The 22810-nt window shown below is 38.6% G+C and overlaps 1 protein-coding gene across 6 annotated transcripts in view; it reads right to left on the bottom strand.

The window, feature by feature from the left end:
- SETD2 (SET domain containing 2, histone lysine methyltransferase) overlaps window positions 1–22810 on the bottom strand; it is an 82953-nt gene that overhangs the window by 53462 nt on the left and 6681 nt on the right. For 4 of the 6 annotated variants that reach the window (XR_015151717.1, XR_015151718.1, XR_015151719.1 and 1 more), the window contains exons 2-3: window positions 6039–6078; window positions 11–4371 (exon numbers count right to left, since the gene is read on the bottom strand). Coding sequence is in view for 3 of the 6 variants with exons in the window: in XM_086368304.1 (XP_086224430.1) it covers window positions 11–4371; window positions 6039–6078 (4401 nt within the window). In the remaining 3 variants the exon portion in view is untranslated. The remainder of the gene's footprint in view (window positions 1–10; window positions 4372–6038; window positions 6079–22810) is intronic. The other 2 variants (XM_086368305.1, XM_086368307.1) reach the window with 1 other exon arrangement.

Here is a 22810-nt window from a genome sequence, read left to right as displayed (position 1 = left end):
TTTGGCTTACCTTTCTGTTAAATAAACATTTTCTTCAATCAGATCAAAGTAACAAGGCATCTTCCCTTGCTTGGCATATTCCTTCCACCGCTGGGGGTCCCTGAAGTCCTCCATGACACAGGAAGGCCCAACCAGCGCTGAGCCGAGAGGCACTGCTGTCTCTCCCTGCTCTATCTCCATTCGAACTTTCTTTCTGTCCTGAAGCTCACCATCACTTTCAGAATCACTCTCCAATTCCTGTCTTCTTTTTTTAAGAGGCCCTCGATCTTTCATATCATTTCTGTCTAAGTTTTTCAGAAGATCTTTCTTCTCATTCACAGCCAAAGAGTCCTTAATGGAATTGCTGCTTATTTCAGGTGCTTGCACTGAACCCTTGTCCTTCTGAAGGGACAGAAAAAATTTACTGGACTGACTTGAAAAGTGAGATCCTCCACGTTGATCCCAATTCTCCTCCTCTTCTCGGTCATCTGTTAAGGAATCTGGTACCTGCCCTTGAATTCGATCATACACAACCCCAGCTCCTGGCGGTCTACTTGCTGATCTTGGATCCCAGTAGCCGTTGCCTTGCCAGTAATTGCGTGCCCCGCTATACTGTTCTGCACTTTGCTGATACTTGTGTCCACCACAGGCTCCATAGCTGCTGTCAGGTTGCTGATACGTGGTGGTAGGCTTTTCTTGTTGAGAGAAGTCCCACCCTAGGTTTCTGAGCTCCTCTGATGAACGGAAGCCATCCACTCGGGAGATCTCACAAGAAGAAAAACTTGAGTCTGTTTTTCCCAGTCGACTATCTGGCCTGTTAGGAAAAGTAGTCTGTTGCCGAGACTTATTTGAGACATCTTCAAAATCATCAGAAGAATAAACTGGTAGCTCTTCCTGCTGCTGAGAAACTATTTTAGCTTTCACTGTTTCCTCAGAATTTGAATGACCTAGAGGGTCGGATTTTATGTCTGGATGACTTGTACTATCAACCCCATCACTCTGCGGATGAGCAATTTCAGGCAGGTGATTATCTATCTGTTTTCGGCTGGGCTGTATAAAAGAAATTTCGGAATTTTTCTCTGCTGCTTTATGAAAGAAGAACTTCTCAGTTTGAGGACAGGCTTTACTTGTTATACTCTCAAATTTTTCCTCATATGAATGTCTCCTTGGCTCCAATCTCTCATCTTCCCAGTGATCAGAATAGTGTCTGTAACTCTGACTGCTCCGAGAAGAACAAGGACTAGTTTCTTCCATGGTCAAAGTAGAATTCTTTGGCACAACCACAACAGACTGAAGACGGTTTCTTGGAATACTGCTATCATCAGAATCTGTATCCTCTGAATCACTTTCATCACTTGAACTTTCGGAAGAACCAGAATAATCTTCATGGACAGTAGATACAATCTCTGAGGCATGACCACTACTGTCACATTTTAAGGTATATGTTATACCATCACTGTCCTCCATAGTTAAATTCAAATCACAAGAAGAAAATACAACTTCTGAGTCATCAGAAGTATGTGCATGTCCTCTTCCACCTTCTTCATCTAAAGAGATCTCTGGTCTTCCTCTTCTATCAGGCAATAAAGAATTCCCTTCTTCGTGAGCCTCCTGCACACATTTCTCAGACAGTCCATTATTATGCCTGTTATCCCATGAAGCAAATCCCCTTCCTGAATCAGGAAGGTCACTACCTACTTCTATTACTGTTTCTTTCTCTGCATGCTTTAAAAACTCTGAGTTTTTACTCTTCGGCACAGCATCGAAAACTGGAGATATATTCTCTCCACACTGCAAGAGAGTTAAACTGTTCACTTTTATTCCTGGGGGAAGACTCTGAAGAGATGAAGCAATACATGAGCTCCCTGGAGTATGATATAAGTCATCAAAATGATTAACAGAAGCTGAACTAGTACTACCAACACTCTGCTTATATTCTCCACATGCAAATTTTGAGTGCTGATCAATTAGATTTCCATTATCACATATAACTGTTTTTGATTTCAAATGCACATTCATAAAGCTATTTGAAGACATCTTCGTGACTAAAGGCTCAATATTTTCAGCTCCGGAATGACATGAAGAAGGGTGGTTGTCATTTGAAGTACAGTATATATCTGAATCTTTGGTTTTACAGCAAGAAACTCTCACCTCAACTGGTTCTTTAACAACTGTTTTGGAATAATCCATAGTCATAACTGGCAAAGATATGAGTTGATCTTGGTGTGGTGACACTAGAGGTTCTGTTTCTCTAAATGGGCTTTCTGACTTACTATGCTTCATGCAAGTATCATCCAAGGCTTTTTCTTTACATCTATTAATATTCTGAAATCCATTTGATGAAAGCATGCATGTTTTGACCAAGGGGGATACCTCTGATCCAGTCACACTATCATCAGAAGACATCAAAACAGTGTCATGTTTAGAAGTGCAAAATGCTGCCAAATCAGATTCTGCCCCTGGAGACCCATTTATATTTAATTCTGTGGGACAATAACTTCTTAATTGATCATTCTTCACTTTACATAAAGAGTCTACTTCCTTAATACTATCATGGCTATCATGTCCTATAAATTCAGACTTAAAAACAGGTGATCCATCTAGCTTTTTAAAAGTAGGTGAATCATTTAATCGATTTGATGGAGACGGAGACCGAGTCTTCTCTCTCTCAGGAATTTTACTAATCACTCTTAATTCACTACCTTTTGAACAAGGAGTCTGTAAACTAAAAGAATGAGACTGTTTGGTTTCCTCATTCAATTCTGTACAACAGAAAGAATTTTTAAATTTATCAGACTTGGATACAGGTTTTGAAGGGGCAGATTTGTAACGGGAAGCATTGTTATCATGCTTGGAATATGATGACCCCCGTCGGAATCCGAGTTCATTGGGGGGAGAACAGCATCTTTTCATTGCTTCATTTTCTGAAGTCCTTTTGGATTCTCTTTCTAATTTGGAAGAATACTTTCCTCTTTTCTCAATCTCTAAGTAAGAGGACTCAGTTTTACAGTCTCGGTCAGACTTAGAATAGGATGATGATGTCCTTAGGTTTCTGTAAGAGGAAGAATGAGATGAGGTGCGCCTTGAGTATGTCTTCTTATACTCATCTTCTGAGTCAGAACTCTCTCTCGCCCTGCTATCTGTATATGCCCGAGAATAGCGAGTCCTTTCTCGATAGGGGGAACTCCTATGGTAGCGACGATCAGAGTCATAATAATGGGATCGTTCTGACCGAGAATAAGATAAACTAGTTCTAGAGCCTCTGTCAGATCTAGACCGAGATCTGCTCCTCCTTCGTTCTCTCTCTCTACAGCGAGAAGATATATACCGAGTATCTCTTTCAAGTTTTGAGTAGCTAAAATATTTATCATCTCTCTCTGTTTTAGATCGTGAAGATTTCCCTAAATCCTCACTTTTTAAAGTTGCTAAGCTCTTTTTTGAATCTCTTTCTCTGTCAATGTTTGCTGAAAATTTTAAATCATGCGATCTTTGACTTGAGGAAGTCCGTACAGAATCTTCATCAGATTCTGAACCAAGAAAGGTGCCTTCAGATTGTGAGGATTTCTTCTTAGAACCTGTTTTTTTAGAGCCCAGACTACTCTTAGAACTATCTGGAGTTTCTTCTTCCTTCCCAATATGGGAATCTTCTTTTTGTGAAGGAATATCTGCTTGCTCATTCAAACTGTGAGTTATGTGTTCTTCTGAACTATTAGATACAGGGTCCTGTTTAGTGTCCACTTCTGATGATTCTGGTACAATTGTTACTGGTGGCTCCTTCAAGGCTCTAGCAGCTACATCTACGGGTGCTGTCATCAGAACTGTAACTGGTGTGTGTGGCAAGGCCACTGGCTCTGTTACTGGTGCTGGTGATGAGGGTGTTGTGGCTTGGGGAGGTGGAGGTGGTGGAGGTGGAGATGAGGGTGGCGAGTCTACAGTTGTTGATTCTGCTCTGACTGCTGGTAATGGTGCCATGGGAGGAGATGGAGATGCCACTGCTGTGGTGGCAGTCAGCAGTGGCCTGGATGTTACATGAAGCAGATGTTTCTTAAAATGGATTTTGCCCAATTCTACCCTTGATTTCGGTGGCGAAGATTCTTCTGTAGTAGATAATGTATCTCCAATGTCCGTCTTAACTTTAGGGGTCGAGTCTACTTGAAGAGGTACAACTGGGGAATTTGGAGTATCATTTTGCTTTTCATTGCCAAGTGCAGTCAGAAACCTGTTCTGCAAAGTTTTCTTTGTAAGGCTGAAGCTGAATGACACCTTCTGTCGTCCCTGTTCCTCCAAATTAACTTTTGTCTTGGTGCCTTTGGGCAAAAACCGACTAGAAGCAACACCTTTGAACATTGGTCCTTTGATGAAACCTGTTTTCGGCACATTTTCAATCTTTGCCTAGGAATGAACAAAAAGAGCAGTTACTACTACAATAAAGTTACTTTTAAATGGCTAGCATCGCAGTTTACAATGTCAGAGAAACGAAAAGTCCTTTTTAATGACAAAAACAGCATGAATTTCATTAAGCTATAAAAGTATTAAAAAAAATCCTCTTTATTATGGAAAATTTTAAACATACCCATAGGTAAAATAGTTTAATAAACCTCTAAGTACCCATCCCCAGTTTCAACTAACCCAAAAATTATCCATATTTTTCTACTCTTATTGTCTCTTAAAGGATTTTACAGTTTTAGAACTATTTTCCAAGCAGAATTTTAAAAATAATCTGATGTGTATTTCAACATACACTATAAGAGGACATGTGGATAGACAGCAATAGCTAACATCTCCAACATGAAAATACTTTGTTCTTGTCCCTATCCTGTAAGAAACATCGTAAGTCATTACAACTAGTGGTCTTCTGGCATCACACAGAATCATCACTTGAAGGGACTACCTGAGGGGGCTTCCCTGGTGGTCCAGTGGCTAGGGCTCCACACTCTTAGTGCAGGTGGCCCGGGTTCCATCCCTGATCAGGAAACCAGATCCCACATGCCACAAGTAAGAGCTCACATGCTTCCACTAAATATCCTATGTGCTGCAGCTAAGACCCAGTGCAGCCAAAGAAACAAACAGATTAAAAAAAAAAAAGAGTCGCTTGGGTACTTGGTAGAAATATAGATCTGTGTCCAAACTTCAGGAAATATCAATTCAATAGCTCTAAAGTGAACAAGAAGCTTGTTTTGTTTTCTGAAAACAAGCATCTCAGGCAATTCTGAGGGACTTCCTAGATGTGGGGAACCGCTGGTACAGAGCAGTTTCCCACCTCATTCATTTTACAGATGAGGTAACCAAACCAAATGAGAACCAGGCCTTTCTGCCTTCCTGGAAATTACTGTCCTGGCACATTACCACTACATCTGCTGGACCCCATACATACCCAGGCCAAGCGGACTTATCGTATTACCCTACTATAAGCAACAACTACAAAGTATATATTTAAGAAGGCTCTACCCTTCATTATTTGCCAAACCACCAAAGGAACTGGTGGGCTTCAGAAGCTAAAGGCTTAACCTCGGTTGTAGACAGAACATCAGAAAAGTCTACAGCAACAAACTCAAGTCTAAATTAAAGATAGTACACTTGCCATCTACATTTTTCTAATTGATGTTCTTTAATCAACTCTGGCTATTTAAGAGAACAGTTTTCTACTTCAACGTGGTAAAAATCTGAAATCAGTTTTCAAAAATTATACAGTAACCATTCAGGTGGGAAAGTAAACATTTTTACATGCATTATCACAGAGCAGTGGTCTTCAAATATTTCTTAAGAAAGAGAATTCACTGTTCAAATTAAATCTTACACGGAAGCTCAGTGCATAAAAACAGTAAAAAATAAACTGTCTTAAGTTGCTAGCTTCCTTTACCTTGACAAAAGGTCTTGAAGCTTGAAAGTTTAAAAACCATTTTCATGAAATATACAACATCCCCACTGGAATGAATTATTACAGATTCAAAAACAAAATTAAGCAAAAACTATTACTTCATTTCATATTCAAAATGATAGCTAAATTTTGAATGTTTTCAATCTCATAATCACTGAATACCTAATTAAATTACACTTACCTCATTTTCTTCTTCTCTGTTGTCATCCAGCCAAGAAAGCATGCAAAAGAATAAAAAAGAAATCATAAATACTTAAAATGGAATGAAATGTAAGTTTTTTTATTAAAGCTTAGGATACATACAACCTCCAGGTATATTCTAAATGGGTTATCTGTCCCTTCATAGCCTTAGTTACATTTAGTATAGCAAATATTCAATGAAGATAGTGTTATGCACTGTGCTAGGTGATGGAGAGAAAAGGTGATTAAAGCAGAGTCCTTCCCCTCAAGCAGCTCTTATGGTTCTCTGTAAACATAAAATATAATTGCTCTAAAAGTAATTCCAACATAATGGAGCAAATAAATACAAGGATAGAAGTACGCACAAGTATAACAGTAAAGAGGAAGATAAGCAACTTAGTTCAGTGGAAGGATAGGAATGCAAAGAATTGTTTTTAAAAGACCTTTTTAAAGACAGTAATGAAATTGTTAGGCCATAATTAATAGCAGGAATCAGCCACAAATGTTTTTAATAGAACACTTGCTTTGGTAAATAATATAATGTCAAGAGCAAAAAATAGGAAAGTTTGAAGGAAAGTTGATAGAATAGGGGTAAGAAGTCACAGGTAGTACTGAGTCTCCTGTGCCCTCACCATAAAACATAAAAACATAATGCAAAAACATGCATTTAACTCTCCAACATGAGATCATGCTAGAATGCCTTGTTTCTTCTTTGGAAAATCTACTACAGAAGAAAAACCAGAGGAATATGCACCCAATTTTCTGTCAAAAATGTACAGTATGCAGATCTGCAGCTTACTGAAGAACTGTATTTAAAGAATTTTGACTATCCATGTCCACACAAAGACAAATCTCTGTTAGGTCACAGGACACATGTGGAAAAAGATTTAATTAACAGTTTTTGTCAGAGCAAGCTCAAAGAACCAAAGAATGACATGATTATTCAAATCGACCAATCAACCAACTTCTCAGGAAACACAGGAAGTTTCCAAAGGGAGGACGCGTATAATGAGAGAGATTTGGCCGTATCAACAAGATTCATAAATATAAACAAGTCAGATAGTAAGGAAATGTATTTCAGATACCATGTTACACAGGAAATGGTTATACTTAAAAGGATATAATTTTATTTACTCTGGAAAAAGACAAGTTACAGGACCATAGCAATGCATCTCAAAGTATAAGGAAACTTAGAAGATAAAATAGGCTTATTTTTGCACAATTCCAAAAGTTGGACCTGTGACCAACAAAAGTACACAATGACAGATTTTACCTCATTTTAAGTTAGAACATATTAGTTTTCTTTATTTGAAAAATACATGTACACAGGGAAAAACATAAAATTTACAAAAAGATATACAACTAAAATTAGATCTACCTAGAGGCGATTATTGTTATCTTCTGCATATCCTTTCAAAAAGTGTGTGCTTATATGGGCACACACATTGCTTTTAAAAGAGAAAAGACATACACAAATGGAAATTATACCTCTCTACCTTTTCTGGGCTGAAAGCCCTGGATATAATTACACATCAACGTACTTAAGATATAGCTTCAGTTGTAGTTCTACCAGCCTAACAGATATCTATACGTCATTGGCATTTTTTTCTTTTTTCTGGGAAGTGCTTTTTTCAGCTCCTTTGCCACTGATTAGGTACTGAGTTGTTAGTCTTTCTTACTGCTTTATGAAAACAAAATATGAGGTAGCTGCAACTGGAATGTGCCTCTGTACTGGGTACTTTAATTTCCTTGTCATCAGAAACATTTAAGAAAAATCTGGATAAGAACTTACCTAAGATCAGACACAATTCTTAATCTAGATATAAGGTTATAAAAGTGAGGCCCTAGAAGGTCTCAATCCAGGATTTCAGTTTATTGAATTTCCTGAACCATACATCAGATACAGCATTTTATCTTGATTTTAATAAGTAAAGGCTTTAAAGAGTCACTCCTTCCTAATCTTTAATGCTTTCTTACTAAAACTCAAATATTCCTCAAATACTTAAAGCTGGTATTTCTCATATCTGAGTGATATATGGGCCTCTTTTTATTTTTTTCTTTGCTATTACATGTGAATCTGTATTACTTTTGCATTCAGTGCAGTAGATTTTTTTTTTTTTTTGCTTTTCTTTTTTTAAACACCGAAAACATTTTGTATCCAGGGATAGCCAATTAACAATGTGTGGCAGTTTCAAGTGAACAGTGAAGGGACTCAGCCACACATACACCCATATCCACTCTCTGCTAAAGCCCCCTCCCATCCAGGCTGGCACATGACACTCTGCAGAGTTCCCTGTGCTATATATATTTGGGGGATCCAGATGAATGGTATATAAGAAATCCCTATTCCTTTTGAAATCATTCTATAAGCCTGAAATTACTTCAAAAATTTAATTATTTTTAAACATAAGATAATAAAATGTGAAAAAATATTAAATATCCTCACAGAATCCTTCATCCTTTAAGAATTTTTTTTTTTTAAGAGACTAATGGACTCTTGGGGATCCTAGAGCCTCAGCTAGAAAAACACTACCTGAAATCTTTCTAAATTTGTATTCAGGTAGGCATTGAACTCGACTCTATAATAAATAGAGTATAAAATTCAGTTCAGTCCAGTCGCTCAGTCGTGTCCAACTCTTTGCGACCCCATGAATCGCAGCACGCCAGGCCTCCCTATCCATCACAAACTCCCGGAATTCACTCACACTCACGTCCATCGACTCAGTGATGCCATCCAGCCATCTCATCCTCTGTCGTCCCCTTCTCCTCCTGCCCCCAATCCCTCCCAGCATCAGAGTCTTTTCCAATGAGTCAGCTCTTTGCATGAGGTGGCCAAAGTACTGGAGTTTCAGCTTCAGCATCATTCCCTCCAAAGAAATCCCAGGGCTGATTTCCTTCAGAATGGACTGGTTGGATCTCCTTGCAGTCCAAGGGATTCTCAAGAGTCTTCTTCTCCAACACCACAGTTCAAAAGCATCAATTCTTCGGCACTCAGCCTTCTTCACAGTCCAACTCTCACATCCATACATGACCACTGGAAAAACCATAGCCTTGACTAGACGAAACTTTGTTGGCAAAGTAATGTCTCTGCTTTTGAATATGCTATCTAGGTTGGTCATAACTTTTCTTCCAAGGAGTAAGCGTCGTTTAATTTCATGGCTGCAGTCACCATCTGCAGTGATTTTGGAGCCCAAAAGAATAAAGTCTGACACTGTTTCCACTGTTTCCCCATCAATTTCCCCTGAAGTGATGGGACTGGATGCCATGATCCTCGTTTTTTGAATGTTGAGCTTTAAGGCAACTTTTCACTCTCCTCTTTCACTCTCATCAAGAGGCCTTTTAGTTCCTCTTCACTTTCTGCCATAAGGGTGGTGTCATCTGCATATCTGAGGTTAATGATATTTCTCCCGGCAATCTTGATTCCAGCTTGTGCTTCTTCCAGTCCAGCATTTCTCATGATGTACTCTGCATATAAGTTAAATAAGCAGGGTGACAATATACAGCCTTGACGTACTCCTTTTCCTATTTGGAACCAGTCTGTTGTTCCATGTCCAGTTCTAACTGTTGCTTCCTGACCTGCATACAGATTTCTCAAGAGGCAGATCAGGTGGTCTGGTATTCACATCTCTTTCCGAATTTTCCACAGTTTATTGTGATCCACACAGTCAAAGGCTTTGGCAGTTCCAGAAAAACATCTATTTCTGCTTTATTGACTTGGCATAGATGTTTTTCTGGAACTCTCTTGCTTTTTCCATGATCCAGCAGATGTTGGCAATTTGATCTCTGGTTCCTCTGCCTTTTCTAAAACCAGCTTGAACATCTGGAAGTTCACGGTTCACGTATTGCTGAAGCCTGGCTGGGAGAATTTTGAGCATTACTTTACTAGCATGTGAGATGAGTGCAATTGTGCGGTAGTTTGAGCATTCTTTGGCATTGCCTTTCTTTGGGATTGGAATGAAAACTGACCTTTTCCAGTCCTGTGGCCACTGCTGAGTTTTCCAAATTTGCTGGCATATTGAGTGCAGCACTTTCACAGCATCATCTTTCAGGATTTGAAATAGCTCAAATGGAATTCCATCAAATTACAGAGGTAGTATTGTGAAGAGATGAAAACTCAAGAGAAAGGAGAGGAGAACTGGCTGATAACAAAAGGAAGGAAGATAACTGACAAAACGGAAGGCTAGTATTTCATAATACTGCTCGTAACATCTTAGCCCAGAAGTTGACTTCAAGCAGTACTCTGAGCTCTCCAGGAGAAAACTGGTTTGCTATACACACCAAGGCCCAAGTAAGAGCCATAGGAAATACTGGCAAGGAATCCTTCTCAAGTACTAAGTGATTATCTCCAATATTAGGAAAAAAGCAAATTTCACAGCTGCAGCCAGCCTCCTCCTACATCATAAACTTTGCAGAATGACAATCACATATATAGTCTTGATTTGCATTTATTGTGCCTGTTTTCCTTAAAACAGTGTAAATTACAAAGAGACAAAGGTATCAATAACATCTTGTCCTTACTGTACAATCTCCTTGGGTTTGCCAATCCCATTCCTAGCATAAATTCTCATTACTTTTTGAATCAAAGAAATTTCTTAACAATAACATCAGGTTTTAGCTTTCTCATTTTAAACAATTCTCAAAGGAAAAGAAGTCAATACCTCAAAACTGACCTGTAGAAAAAACAAGCCATACAAGTCATAAATTGTAACATTTGCCATCCTCTCATCCAAGTAATGGAACTCATGAGGACAAGTGAATAAAGACACTGATGAGAAATATATATATGATTTATGTGGACAAAAAAATAGCCATGAATATCACTGCTTTTTATCAAAGGCCTGGAAACTTCAGGCAAAGCAGTTTGGAATGAATATACTAACCTGAACTAGTGCCAACGGACTTGATAAACGTAGGCGCTATTTCTCATTTGCTCTAAAGCCCACATCTTCAACTAGTATAGTATCTCAAACAGAGAGTTTTAACTGATAAGAGTTTCATGTATACAGATTAAATGTTATTTTTAAATGTTATTAAAATTACAGCAAGAATATTCTCACAGTATGGCATCTTTTCAAAGCTATCTCTGGTTATATAAATAAATATAGATCAAAACAGTATTTCTCTCTCCCATGTCATATTCATCAATTACTCTTATATCCCCAAATAGTTGAAACTTTAGTTTAATGTGGAGTGTCTATATAGATAGTAAAGTTATCTTCTTTAAACAAGAAATCACTTTGTAAACACAGCTGATCTCCAGTGTATCACTGAAGAGTTTCTAGTCAGTGAGGAAAGCTAAGAATATCATCCCAAATGTTAACAATAGTATGTATACCTGAAATGTTTCTAAATTGGTCTTCCAAATTAGCCTCCAGCAACACTTGCATGAACTGAATTATGTTCTCCAGTTAAAGTAATCTGTTTTCCAAAACCCATAATTGGGCAGTAATTTGAACATTTTAGGGCTTACTATATACAAATGAGTTTTACTACATTTTTCTCTGTTTTGAGTTAAATCTCTTAAATTACCTGTTTTATTTTCCTCATTAACAAATTGTGGGAGAAAGTATAACCATTACCAAATAACGTTCAAAAGACATTATGCATAAATGCTGAAATTCATTTTTAGTACTAGCCAATGAATCACAACAGAAAGAGCTGAAGGCTAAGTTCTTAGTAACTGGACCACGTTATGTATACTACTATCTTACAGCCAATTAGACTGCCAGCACCATTATAAGTAGCTAACAGAATATTTTCCATTTTTCCAGGTATTTCATTAAATGCTTTACATACAACTAGCTCATCTGATCCTCAAATCTAAGAAGGGTATACTAGCTATTTGTGTTCCCATTTTCACAAATGAAGAAACTTAAGTTATAGCTAGTAACGTGGCAGAGCCAAATATTCAGGCTGTTTGACTGCAGAGCCCTTGCTCTTTAAGTCAAATATTTATTAGCTGGAGGTGATGGAATTCCAGTTGAGCTATTTCAAATCCTGAAAGATGATGCTGTGAAAGTGCTGCACTCAATATGCCAGCAAATTTGGAAAACTCAGCAGTGGCCACAGGACTGGAAAAGGTCAGTTTTCATTCCAATCCCAAAGAAAGGCAATGCCAAAGAATGCTCAAACTACCGCACAATTGCACTCATCTCACACACTAGTAAAGTCATGCTCAAAATTCTCCAAGCCAGGCTTCAGCAATATGTGAACCGTGAACTTCCAGATGTTCAAGCTGGTTTTAGAAAAGGCAGAGGAACCAGAGATCAAATTGCCAACATCTGCTGGATCATGGAAAAAGCAAGAGAGTTCCAGAAAAACATCTATGCCAAGTCAATAAAGCAGAAATAGATGTTTTTCTGGAACTGCCAAAGCCTTTGACTGTGTGGATCACAATAAACTGTGGAAAATTCGGAAAGAGATGCGAATACCAGACCACCTGATCTGCCTCTTGAGAAATCTGTATGCAGGTCAGGAAGCAACAGTTAGAACTGGACATGGAACAGACTGGTTCCAAATAGGAAAAGGAGTACGTCAAGGCTGTATATTGTCACTCCGCTTATTTAACTTATATGCAGAGTCATTATGAGAAACGCTGGACTGGAAGAAGCACAAGCTGGAATCAAGATTGCCGGGAGAAATATCAATAACCTCAGATATGCAGATGACACCACCCTTATGGCAGAAAGTGAAGAGGAACTAAAAGGCCTCTTGATGAAAGTGAAAGTGGAGAGTGAAAAAGTTGCCTTAAAGCTCAACATTCAAAAAATGAAGATCATGGCATCCGGTCCCATCACTTCAGGGGAAATTGATGGGGAAACAGTGGAAACAGTGTCAGACTTTATTCTTTTGGGCTCCAAAATCACTGCAGATGGTGACTGCAGCCATGAAATTAGACGACGCTTACTCCTTGGAAGAAAAGTTATGACCAACCTAGATAGCATATTCAAAAGCAGAGACATTACTTTGCCAACAAAGTTTCGTCTAGTCAAGGCTATGGTTTTTCCAGTGGTCATGTATGGATGTGAGAGTTGGACTGTGAAGAAGGCTGAGTGCCGAAGAATTGATGCTTTTGAACTGTGGTGTTGGAGAAGACTCTTGAGAGTCCCTTGGACTGCAAGGAGATCCAACCAGTCCATTCTGAAGGAGATCAGCCCTGGGATTTCTTTGGAGGGAATGATGCTGAAGCTGAAACTCCAGTACTTTGGCCACCTCATGCAAAGAGCTGACTCATTGGAAAAGACTCTGATGCTGGGAGGGATTGGGGGCAGGAGGAGAAGGGGACGACAGAGGATGAGATGGCTGGATGGCATCACTGAGTCGATGGACGTGAGTGTGAGTGAACTCCGGGAGTTTGTGATGGACAGGGAGGCCTGGCGTGCTGTTATTCATGGGGTCGCAGAGTCGGACACGACTGAACGAGTGAACTGAACTGACACAGAAATGGGAGAAAAAGAGTAAAATGTTTCAGAGAAACATATTTTGATTTAGTGTAATAGTAAATGTATCTGCCTAGCAACAGAAGGGGCTGCATCATGAAATAAAGAGTAACAGAAGTGTTCAAACTAGAGTCTTGATCATGTGTCTGTGTTTCAGGGCAATCAAACAGATGGTGAGTAATAGCTGTTCTTTATAGGAGAATTTTAGCTAATAAATGCAATAATCATCAATGGCAGCAAAACCTAGCAGATGAAAGGTTGATGAGGAACTTTTATAATGAATGGATCAAGCCAACTACACTAGAATTCGATGATTAATTTTGACGTCGCTAAAATTAAAACAACCAGGTACATGCCCTCCCCTACCTGCAGCCAACATGATACAATATGTAACTGAAAAACTACTAGCAGGAAATAGGTGGGGTAAAAGGCCTGATATAACTACCAGTCTTCAAAAAAATGTAGCAAATGTATAAGAAGACTATCACAGATTGAGATTTGAAATCTAGGAATCATATGACTATTTAGATCCTGATATTTTTTTAAAAAAATGAGCAAGGACAGTATACTAAGTAACATTAAATATTTACTGCCAGTTGCACTAGATATGCCTGGAGAAGGACATGGCAACCCACTCCAGGATTCTTGCCTGGAGAATCCCCATGGACAGAGAGGAGCCTGGTGGGCTACAATCCATGGGGTCAGAAAGAGTTGGACATGACTGAAGCAAATTAGAATGTATGCACGGGCACTAGATATGACAATGATATTGTGGTTATTTTTAAAGCCTCTCTTATTTCTGTAAGTATGAAATGACAGAATACCTGGGGTGCTTTAAAATATTCCAGAAACAACAGAAGCGGAGAAGGCAATGGCACCCCACTCCAGTACTCCTGCCTGGGAAATCCTATGGATGGAGGAGCCTGGTAGGCTGCAGTCCAAGGGTCGCTAAGAGTCGGACACAACTGAGCGACTTCACTTTCACTTTTCACTTTCATGCATTGGAGAAGGAAATGGCAACCCACTCCAGTGTTCTTGCCTGGAGCGTCCCAGGGGCAGGGCAGCCTGGTGGGCTGACGTCTATGGGGTTGCACAGTCGGACACGACTGAAGCGACTTAGCAGTAGCAGCAGCAGCAGCAACAGGAGAGTAGGAGACAGATGAAACCAGAATGGCGAAACATTAATAACTGCTGAAGCTTGATGAGTACACTGGGCAGAGCAAAGGGTATTCATTATACCATTCTCTCTTGTATGAATGTTTGAAGTTTTTCATAATAAAAAACGCTTAAGGTTTAATTGCAATACGAAAGAGGATAACCAATCTGCAAACAAGAAACCATGTGTGCACATATAGCAAGCAAAGTGCTGGCAAAAGATATGTATTCCCATTACCATCCAATCACCCATCTACCCACAATCAGGGCCTAGTCACCTGGCTGTGGCTGAGCATTAAACCCTTGACCCAAGCAAAAATCATCACCAGGATTTACCCATCTGGTTTAGAATTTATTTCTATGGTTCTAAGATTTAACTCCCCAATAATAAACCAAAATAAAATCATAAATATGTAACCATAGCAAACATTATGTATGATGGAAATATTTTCTATATATTAACTTTTGCCAAATAACATCAATACACAGTTCTACTTCAGAGTCATTTTCTTTTAAAATAGTTAAGGTGAGAAACTTAAAAAAAAAAAAAAAAGATCAGCAACAGTGAATATAAAGCAATTTTGTGTTTCGGAAGGAGAATACTAATATTCTGAATATTTGAACCTATTTTCCACCCATTTGCCAATCTCTTTGGATAAGGCACCATGGTGCTAAATTTTCACTTCCTGTGAAAATTATCTTTTGAGTTCTCAAAGTAAATCTATTAATAAAAACAGTATTCTGTATGTCATTTTGCAAATGAGAAATCTGAGTACAATTTCCACTACCAGATACATACTATAATAATGCATAATAACTTCTATACCATGTGTTTCTAGTTTTAACTTATATCTCAAAAGTCAAGTTACACTAAATTACAATTTTGAAAATGTAGTTGGTCCATAGACCTAGTCAAGTCCCAAAATATTCTAGTCATCACAGAGGGTTGGGGAGTGCAGTCAACAGCTTACTGTATGAGGTCAAAACTTATGCTCTTTAACAATGAAATACTTCAAACTGACAAGGGAGATGCCCACCTCAGAGAAACAACAAAGAGTAAAATAAAAGGATAGAAGGACTATGACTTGGAATTAACAACAGTAACTAATATCATATCCAGAAGTGCGACTAGGCAATTGGGTTTTCATGTCTGCCATCAACACCTATGAGAACACTGAAAAATCAAGGCTGACACTGCGTAAACACTGTAACTAGTACAGTGTAATGAAAAAAGTACTATATGACTGAGCCAAAGTTTTCTTTTCTAGGGCCTTTCGTTCAGAAGGCATGCTCTAATCCCCCTTCTTCCCCTTTATGTGTTTCCAAAACACCTGATGGAGAGGCATAACAGAGTCATCAGTTCAGTTGCTCAGTCGTGTCGACTCTCTGCACCCCATGGACTGCAGCACGCCACGCTTCCCTGTCCATCACCAACTCCCAGAACTTACTCAAACTCATGTCCACTGAGTCGGTGATGCCATCCAACCATCTCATCCTCTGTCATCCCCTTCTCCCGCCTTCAATCTCTCCCAGCATCAGGGTCTTTTCAAATGATCAGTTCTTCGCATCAGGTGGCCAAAGTACTGGAGTTCCAGCTTCAGCATCAGTCCTTCCAATGAATATTCAGGACTAATATCCTTTAGGATTGACTGGTTTGATATTCTTGCAATCCAAGGGACTCTCAAAAGTCAGTTAAGTCGGTTAAAAGTCAGAGAAGTCAGTTAAACTGGATTTGAAAACCAACTACAATACCAAGAACTGAAATAGTAATACTGTAATTACTTCAAAGACAATGAAAGGAGAACATCTATTTACCATAAAACTCTTCACACAGAAAATATTTGCAAACAATGCAACTGACAAGGAGCTAATACTCAAAACATACAAACAACTCGATTAAAGAAAGAGCCAATCAAAATATGGGCAGAAGATCTTTAATATAGATATTTTTCCTAAAAGACACGTTGATGCCTGACAGGTACATAAGAAGATGCTCAACATGGCTAATTACTAGAGAAAAGCAAATCAAAACTACAATTACCACCTCACATTGGTCAGAATGGCCATCATTAAGAAGTCTACACACAACAAATGCTGGAGAGGGTGTGGAGAAAAGGGAACCCTCCTACACTGTTTGGTGGCAATGGAAACTGGTGCCACCACTATGGCAAACAATATAGAGGTTCCTCAAAAAGCCAAAAATAGTTGTCATATGATTCAAAAATCCCACTCCTGGGCATATATCCAGACAAAACTGCAATTCAAAAGGATACAGGCACGCCTATATTCATAGAAACACTATTCACAGTAGCTAAGACATACAAATAATTTGAATGTTCATCGAAAGAAGAATGGTTAAAGAGGCTGTAGTGTGTGTGTGTGTTTATACACGCAATACGTGTATATATATATATATATACACAAAATGAACTACTATTCAGCCATAAAAGAAGAAATAATGCCATTTTTAACAAAATGGATGGACCTAAAGTTATCATACTAAGTGAAGTAAGTTCTAACACAAAGCACAATACACTGTCCTACCTAAGGCAGCAGTCATAATCTCTCTCAGACCACCATCACCAGATCTCTGGGTTTCATTGGTTTGTCTTCACCAAGATCAACAGAAAAAGCCTAAAAAGTGTCTTGAGCACCAACCACTTTCATAAGCTCAATACATACAACTCAATTCCCTGACCCCCCTCTCCTAATCTAATAGTTATTTAAGACAGTCTTACCATCAATGTTAGTATGATTACAATTTTCCTCATTCACTCTATGAGGAAAACAGGATAAACAGAGTTATGACCAATCAGATCAACTCAAACATTAACTAAGCACATATGACTATGTTCCCAGATGCTACTTACTGGGATTCCTCCATTTAAAAGAGTAAGTCTCTAAAACATACTTATCATGGTCCTTGGATTTTCTAGAACTAGGACTACAAAAGGCTTCCCTGGTGGCTCAGACATTAATGAATCCACCTGCAGTGCGGTAGACCTGGGTTCAATCCCTCGGTTGGGAAGACCCCCTGGAGGAGGGCATGGCAACCCACTCCAGTATTCTTGCCTGGAGAATCCCCATGGACAGAGAAGCCTGGCGGGCTACAGTCCATGGGGCTACAAAGAGTCGGACATGACTAAGCACAGGACTACAAAATCCCTTAGGTCCGAACAACAGAACCAACATGTCTAAATCATGCAACAGAACAGATAAATGCTAAGATAGGCTCCAATGAAATGTCAGCCTTTCTTTGATGGTCTGTATGAGGAACTACCCAAAGTATCTTAAAAGTTAGAGAATTATAAAAAATACACATGCATAAAAATATATCTTTTAAAATATTCGTATGAAAAATTAGTAATAAAAATACTTAATAGGGACTGGAAAAAACACAAGCTGGAATCAAGATTGCCGGGAGAAATACCAATAATCTCAGATATGCAGATGACACCACCCTTATGGCAGAAAGTGAAGAGGAACTAAAAAGCCTCTTGATGAAAGTGAAAGTGGAGAGTGAAAAAGTTGGCTTAAAGCTCAGCATTCAGAAAATGAAGACCATGGCATTTGGTCCCATCACTTCATGGGAAATAGATGGGGAAACAGTGTCAGACTTTATTTTTTGGGGCTCCAAAATCACTGCAGATGGTGACTGCAGCCATGAAATTAAAAGACGCTTACTCCTTGGAAGGAAAGTTATGACCAACCTAGATAGCATATTCAAAAGCAGAGACATTACTTTGTCAAAAAAGGTCCATCTAGTCAAGGCTATGGTTTTTCCTGTGGTCATGTATGGATGCAAGAGGTGGACTGTGAAGAAGACTGAATGCCGAAGAATTGATGCTTTTGAACTGTGGTGTTGGAGAAGACTCTTGAGAATCCCTTGGACTGCAAGGAGATCCAACCAGTCCATTCTGAAGGAAATCAGCCCTGGGATTTCTTTGGAAGGAATGATGCTAAAGCTGAAACTCCAGTACTTTGGCCACCTCAGGCGAAGAGTTGACTCATTGGAAAAGACTCTGATGCTGGGAGGGATTGGGGGCAGGAGGAGAAGGGGACGACAGAGGATGAGATGGCTGGATGGCATCACTGACTCGATGGACGTGAGTCTGGGTGAACTCCGGGAGTTGGTGATGGATAGGGAGGCCTGGCGTGCTGCGATTCATGGGGTCGCAAGGAGTCGGACACGACTGAGTGATTGAACTGAACTGAATAAGTACATGTCACAAAAGCACACAACTAACAAACTGAACAGCTAGTATGTGCATATCTGAAAAAAATTTACTATCAGAGATTCCAACTTCTGCTCCAATTTCATAACCTCTGACACTATCATTATCCTCTCCAATAATCAAGAAAAGTAGCCAAAGAAAGATGAGCCCCAAATATTTTTTGGTAGACTCACTGTCTCTCTATAATACACAAGAGTATTCTATAATTGGGGAAATACTGGTTTTATATTTAACTATCACTGTTTCAATTTACTATTTAGTTATTAACCTTAATTCTTTATACAAACTGCTGTTAATCTGCCAAGAAGACTACATACTGTAGTTTTCATAATTTAGACAACTGGTTTCCTAAATAATTATACTCTCATACTTATTTTTTAATGGATACGGTAAACTTGAGCGAAAATAAGATACCTATTACGGTGACCCTGAGGAAAACCTCAGGAGTCCATTTTAACCTATTTCTAACCAAGTGTTTTATTGTACCTCAAAACTCATCCGTTTTCTACAGATAATCTTTAAAATTTTTAGCACAGAAGCAGTACCACAAAAAGTGTAGCTTATGTTTTAGAATTGATATAGATATGAGAATTGAGGAATTAATTGAAATATACATTTAACCAGGCAATTTTAGAAAGTCTGTGTGTTCAGCATCAGAAAAACAGACTTCTCAAGAAAGGGTTTTTGCAGTCATCTATATAACTTATGAAAAAACGTTAGCCCTACTTTACAGTCATACAAAAATTCATAAAAATTTTAAACATGACATCTTCTGCTTACTAAAGTAGAGCATGTGTAATTAACAATTAATCAACAAGAAGCGAAATATCACACAAAAGACTCAAAACACAAGTTAGTCCATGAGTCTCCAAAGAGGTAACTATGAAGCAAATAGTGGTGATTACTGTATAGCCCTCCCCAAAGAGTCTAACTGCATTTGGCAGGAAGTAGGCAGCCGGAAGAGCTACAATCAGAAACGACCACTTGCTCCAGGTTCTTATACACCCACAGCAGTGCTCTCAGTAAGCAGACCTGGTAGAAGCCTGCCAGCAGGATCAAATCCCTATCACTACCCACACCATCCTAAGGATATTTTCACTAGTGAGATGTTAAAATGGGACAGAAAAGGCATTCTAAAATAAAAACACCTAAGAACCTCAGACGAACTCTAAACCTCCATCTAAATGACCAAAGTATTTGTTCAGCTGGAAAAGACACTGAAATAATCATTAAGCTTAATTAAAAAACAACCTACCAATGTTATACATGAATTCCAAAGCTGAGGGACTCAAAACACCCAATTAACGTACAATAACCAAAAATTATACAAAATAATTGCCTCATTTGAATTCATGAAAGTACATTTACAAATATAAATCCCATTATGAAAAAAAAAAACAACTTATTGAATCTTCAGTTGACTAGGTTGTTGGCTAGCTTCAAATTAACCATTTTCAAGAGACTGCTCTTAAATACCTTGAGTTGAGAAAACCAACTAATCAAAGTAGGGCAGGAATAAAAGCTACTTTAATCCATCAACACCAGACAAGACAAACAAATAAATATGGACAATAAAATAGAATTTTAAAAAAGGAAAGAGAGAAGTGTAGGAATCAAACTCTAAACAGAATCACGAAAACACTATCATAAATTACCAGATAAACTCATCCTGTGGGAAAACATTTGGAAGGAGATACTTTCCATGCAGCTCATGTCCTAAGGCTTTTAAACTACTTAACATGATATAAAATAAAGCAACTTAACATGGCACATTCACAATATAGAGTATTCCCTATTAAAAAAGATAAGCACATCTTACACACAAATGCAAGCAGGCAGATGATGCAGTATGTATAGTAGACAAAAAGATCTGGAAAGGTATACACTGAACTGTGAGTAGTGGTCACCTCTAGGATGAGCTGGATTTGAAGAGATGGAGCCAAGAAGAGATGCTAAAGGTAGATTTTTACTTTTTCCTCTGTTAAGTATATTATCTTGCCTTTTGCAATAAGCATTTATTGTTCTAGTAATTAAGAAGCCATCTCTGGACTCTCCCGGTGGTCCAGTGGTTAAGACCCTGAACTTTCTGTGCTAGGGGAACTAAGATCCTGCCTGCATGCCTCCGGGTGCAGCCTAAATAAATAAATAAAAAGAAAAAATGAAAACAGTTCAAATCAATACCAGACATTGTTATTGTTTTCAAAATATTTATGTTTAGTACAAAGAGTTAATAGTAGTAAAGTATCTTGAATTTAAAGCCCTATCTTCAGAGATTAAAAAAAATGGCAATTAAACGCAGTATGTAACCCCAGGCCAAAAAAACAGGACACTATTGAAGTAACTGGCACACTTTAAATATGAACTATATATCAAATGTAGTATTATAAATGTTAAATTGCCTGAATTTGATCACTGCATGTTGGTTATACCTAAGAGCATTCTTGTTCTCAGGTTATACTATCAACTATTTAGGTAGGGGTTAAGGGTCATGGTGCCTGCACCTTACACTCAAATGAATGAATGAGTGAGTGAAGTCACTCAGTTGTGTCTGACTCTTTGCGATCCTGTGGACTGTAGCCCCTCAGGCTCCTCCGTCCATGGGATTCTCCAGGCAAGAATGTGGTTTAGCCCAAAATAAACAAACACAGAGTTTGACAGAAAACAAAATTCTGTAAAGCAACTATCCTTCAGTTAAAAATAGATTAAAAACAAACACAGGTATATATATATTTTATAAAGAAAGATGAAGCAAATGTGGCAAAATTTCAACAACCAGTCAATCCAGATGAAAATATGGGAGTTTACTATGCTATTCTTAGAACTTCCCTGAAAGTTTGAATTTTTTTTTCCCCCAAATAAAAGATTCTTTCCCCCTAGAGAGCGATCTCTCTCAGAAAGGAAAAGAAAGAATTCTAAGCCTGAATTTCAGTGACTATAGGTGTAAATGTTTCAGTTTCTAATATGAATCGTCTCTCAGGGTCTTACAATAGCCCTCAGTACATACGTTACAAAATAAGATACTCTACAGTATCTCACAAGAATTAACAGAAATTATGAAGCTGGTCAACTTTTTATTCTAGCATATGACTATTCTTGCTTCTCTGCAAAAACTGACAATGCTCACAGAACAACACTAAACATCAGGGTTAAGAAAGATTATCATCAATATCTGTTAAACAGTAAATCACAATGCATTACAATTTAAAGGGGAATTTGTTCTTCAGTTGCTAAGTCACGCCCAACTCTTTCTGACTGACTCCAGCACACCAGGCTTCCCTGTCCTTCACCATCTCCCAGAGTTTGCTCAAATTCATGTCCATTGTATCAGTGATGCTCTCTAACCATCTCATCCTCTGCCGCCCTCTTATCTTTTGCCTGCAATCTTTCCCAGCATCAGGGTCTTTTCCAATGAGTCAGCTCTTATAGATTAAATCAATTAGTCACTACAGTGAAAAGTGGCAGAAAAGATTTGCAACACCAAAGTTCCACTAAAACTAGAAAGGGACAACTGATAGGTATGTCTTGGCAGTTTGAACATTTCTTAGGGAAACACAGCAACTGCTCATCAACAGTTACTCGATACCCTTTTAGAGATATAATCTGTCAGTAGGAAGACTCGTTGGCCGGAAATCTAGATGAAGCAAGAGCAAAAATAGGGACATGAAATCTGGAGAAATATACTCTATCCTGAGCTTCCCAGGTGGCTCAGTGGTAAAATATCTGTATGCCAATGCAGGAACCATGGGTTTGATCCCTCAGCTGGGAAGATCCCCTGTAGTAGGAAATGGCAACCCACTCCAGTATTCTTGCCTGAACAATTCCATGGACAGTCCATAGGGTCGCAAAGAGTCAGACACAACTGAGCACACACACACATACTCTATCCTAAGCAAGAGAATAGCTCCATCAGGCTTACTGTGAAGTGAAGTGAAGTTGCTCAGTCG

The sequence above is a fragment of the Bos grunniens genome, chromosome 22 (assembly GCF_055505025.1).
Source record: "Bos grunniens cultivar Pamir isolate PY7600 chromosome 22, Bosgru_T2T1.0, whole genome shotgun sequence".
Taxonomy (NCBI): Eukaryota; Metazoa; Chordata; class Mammalia; order Artiodactyla; family Bovidae; genus Bos; species Bos grunniens.
This window is presented reverse-complemented; position numbering and strand designations above follow the sequence as displayed.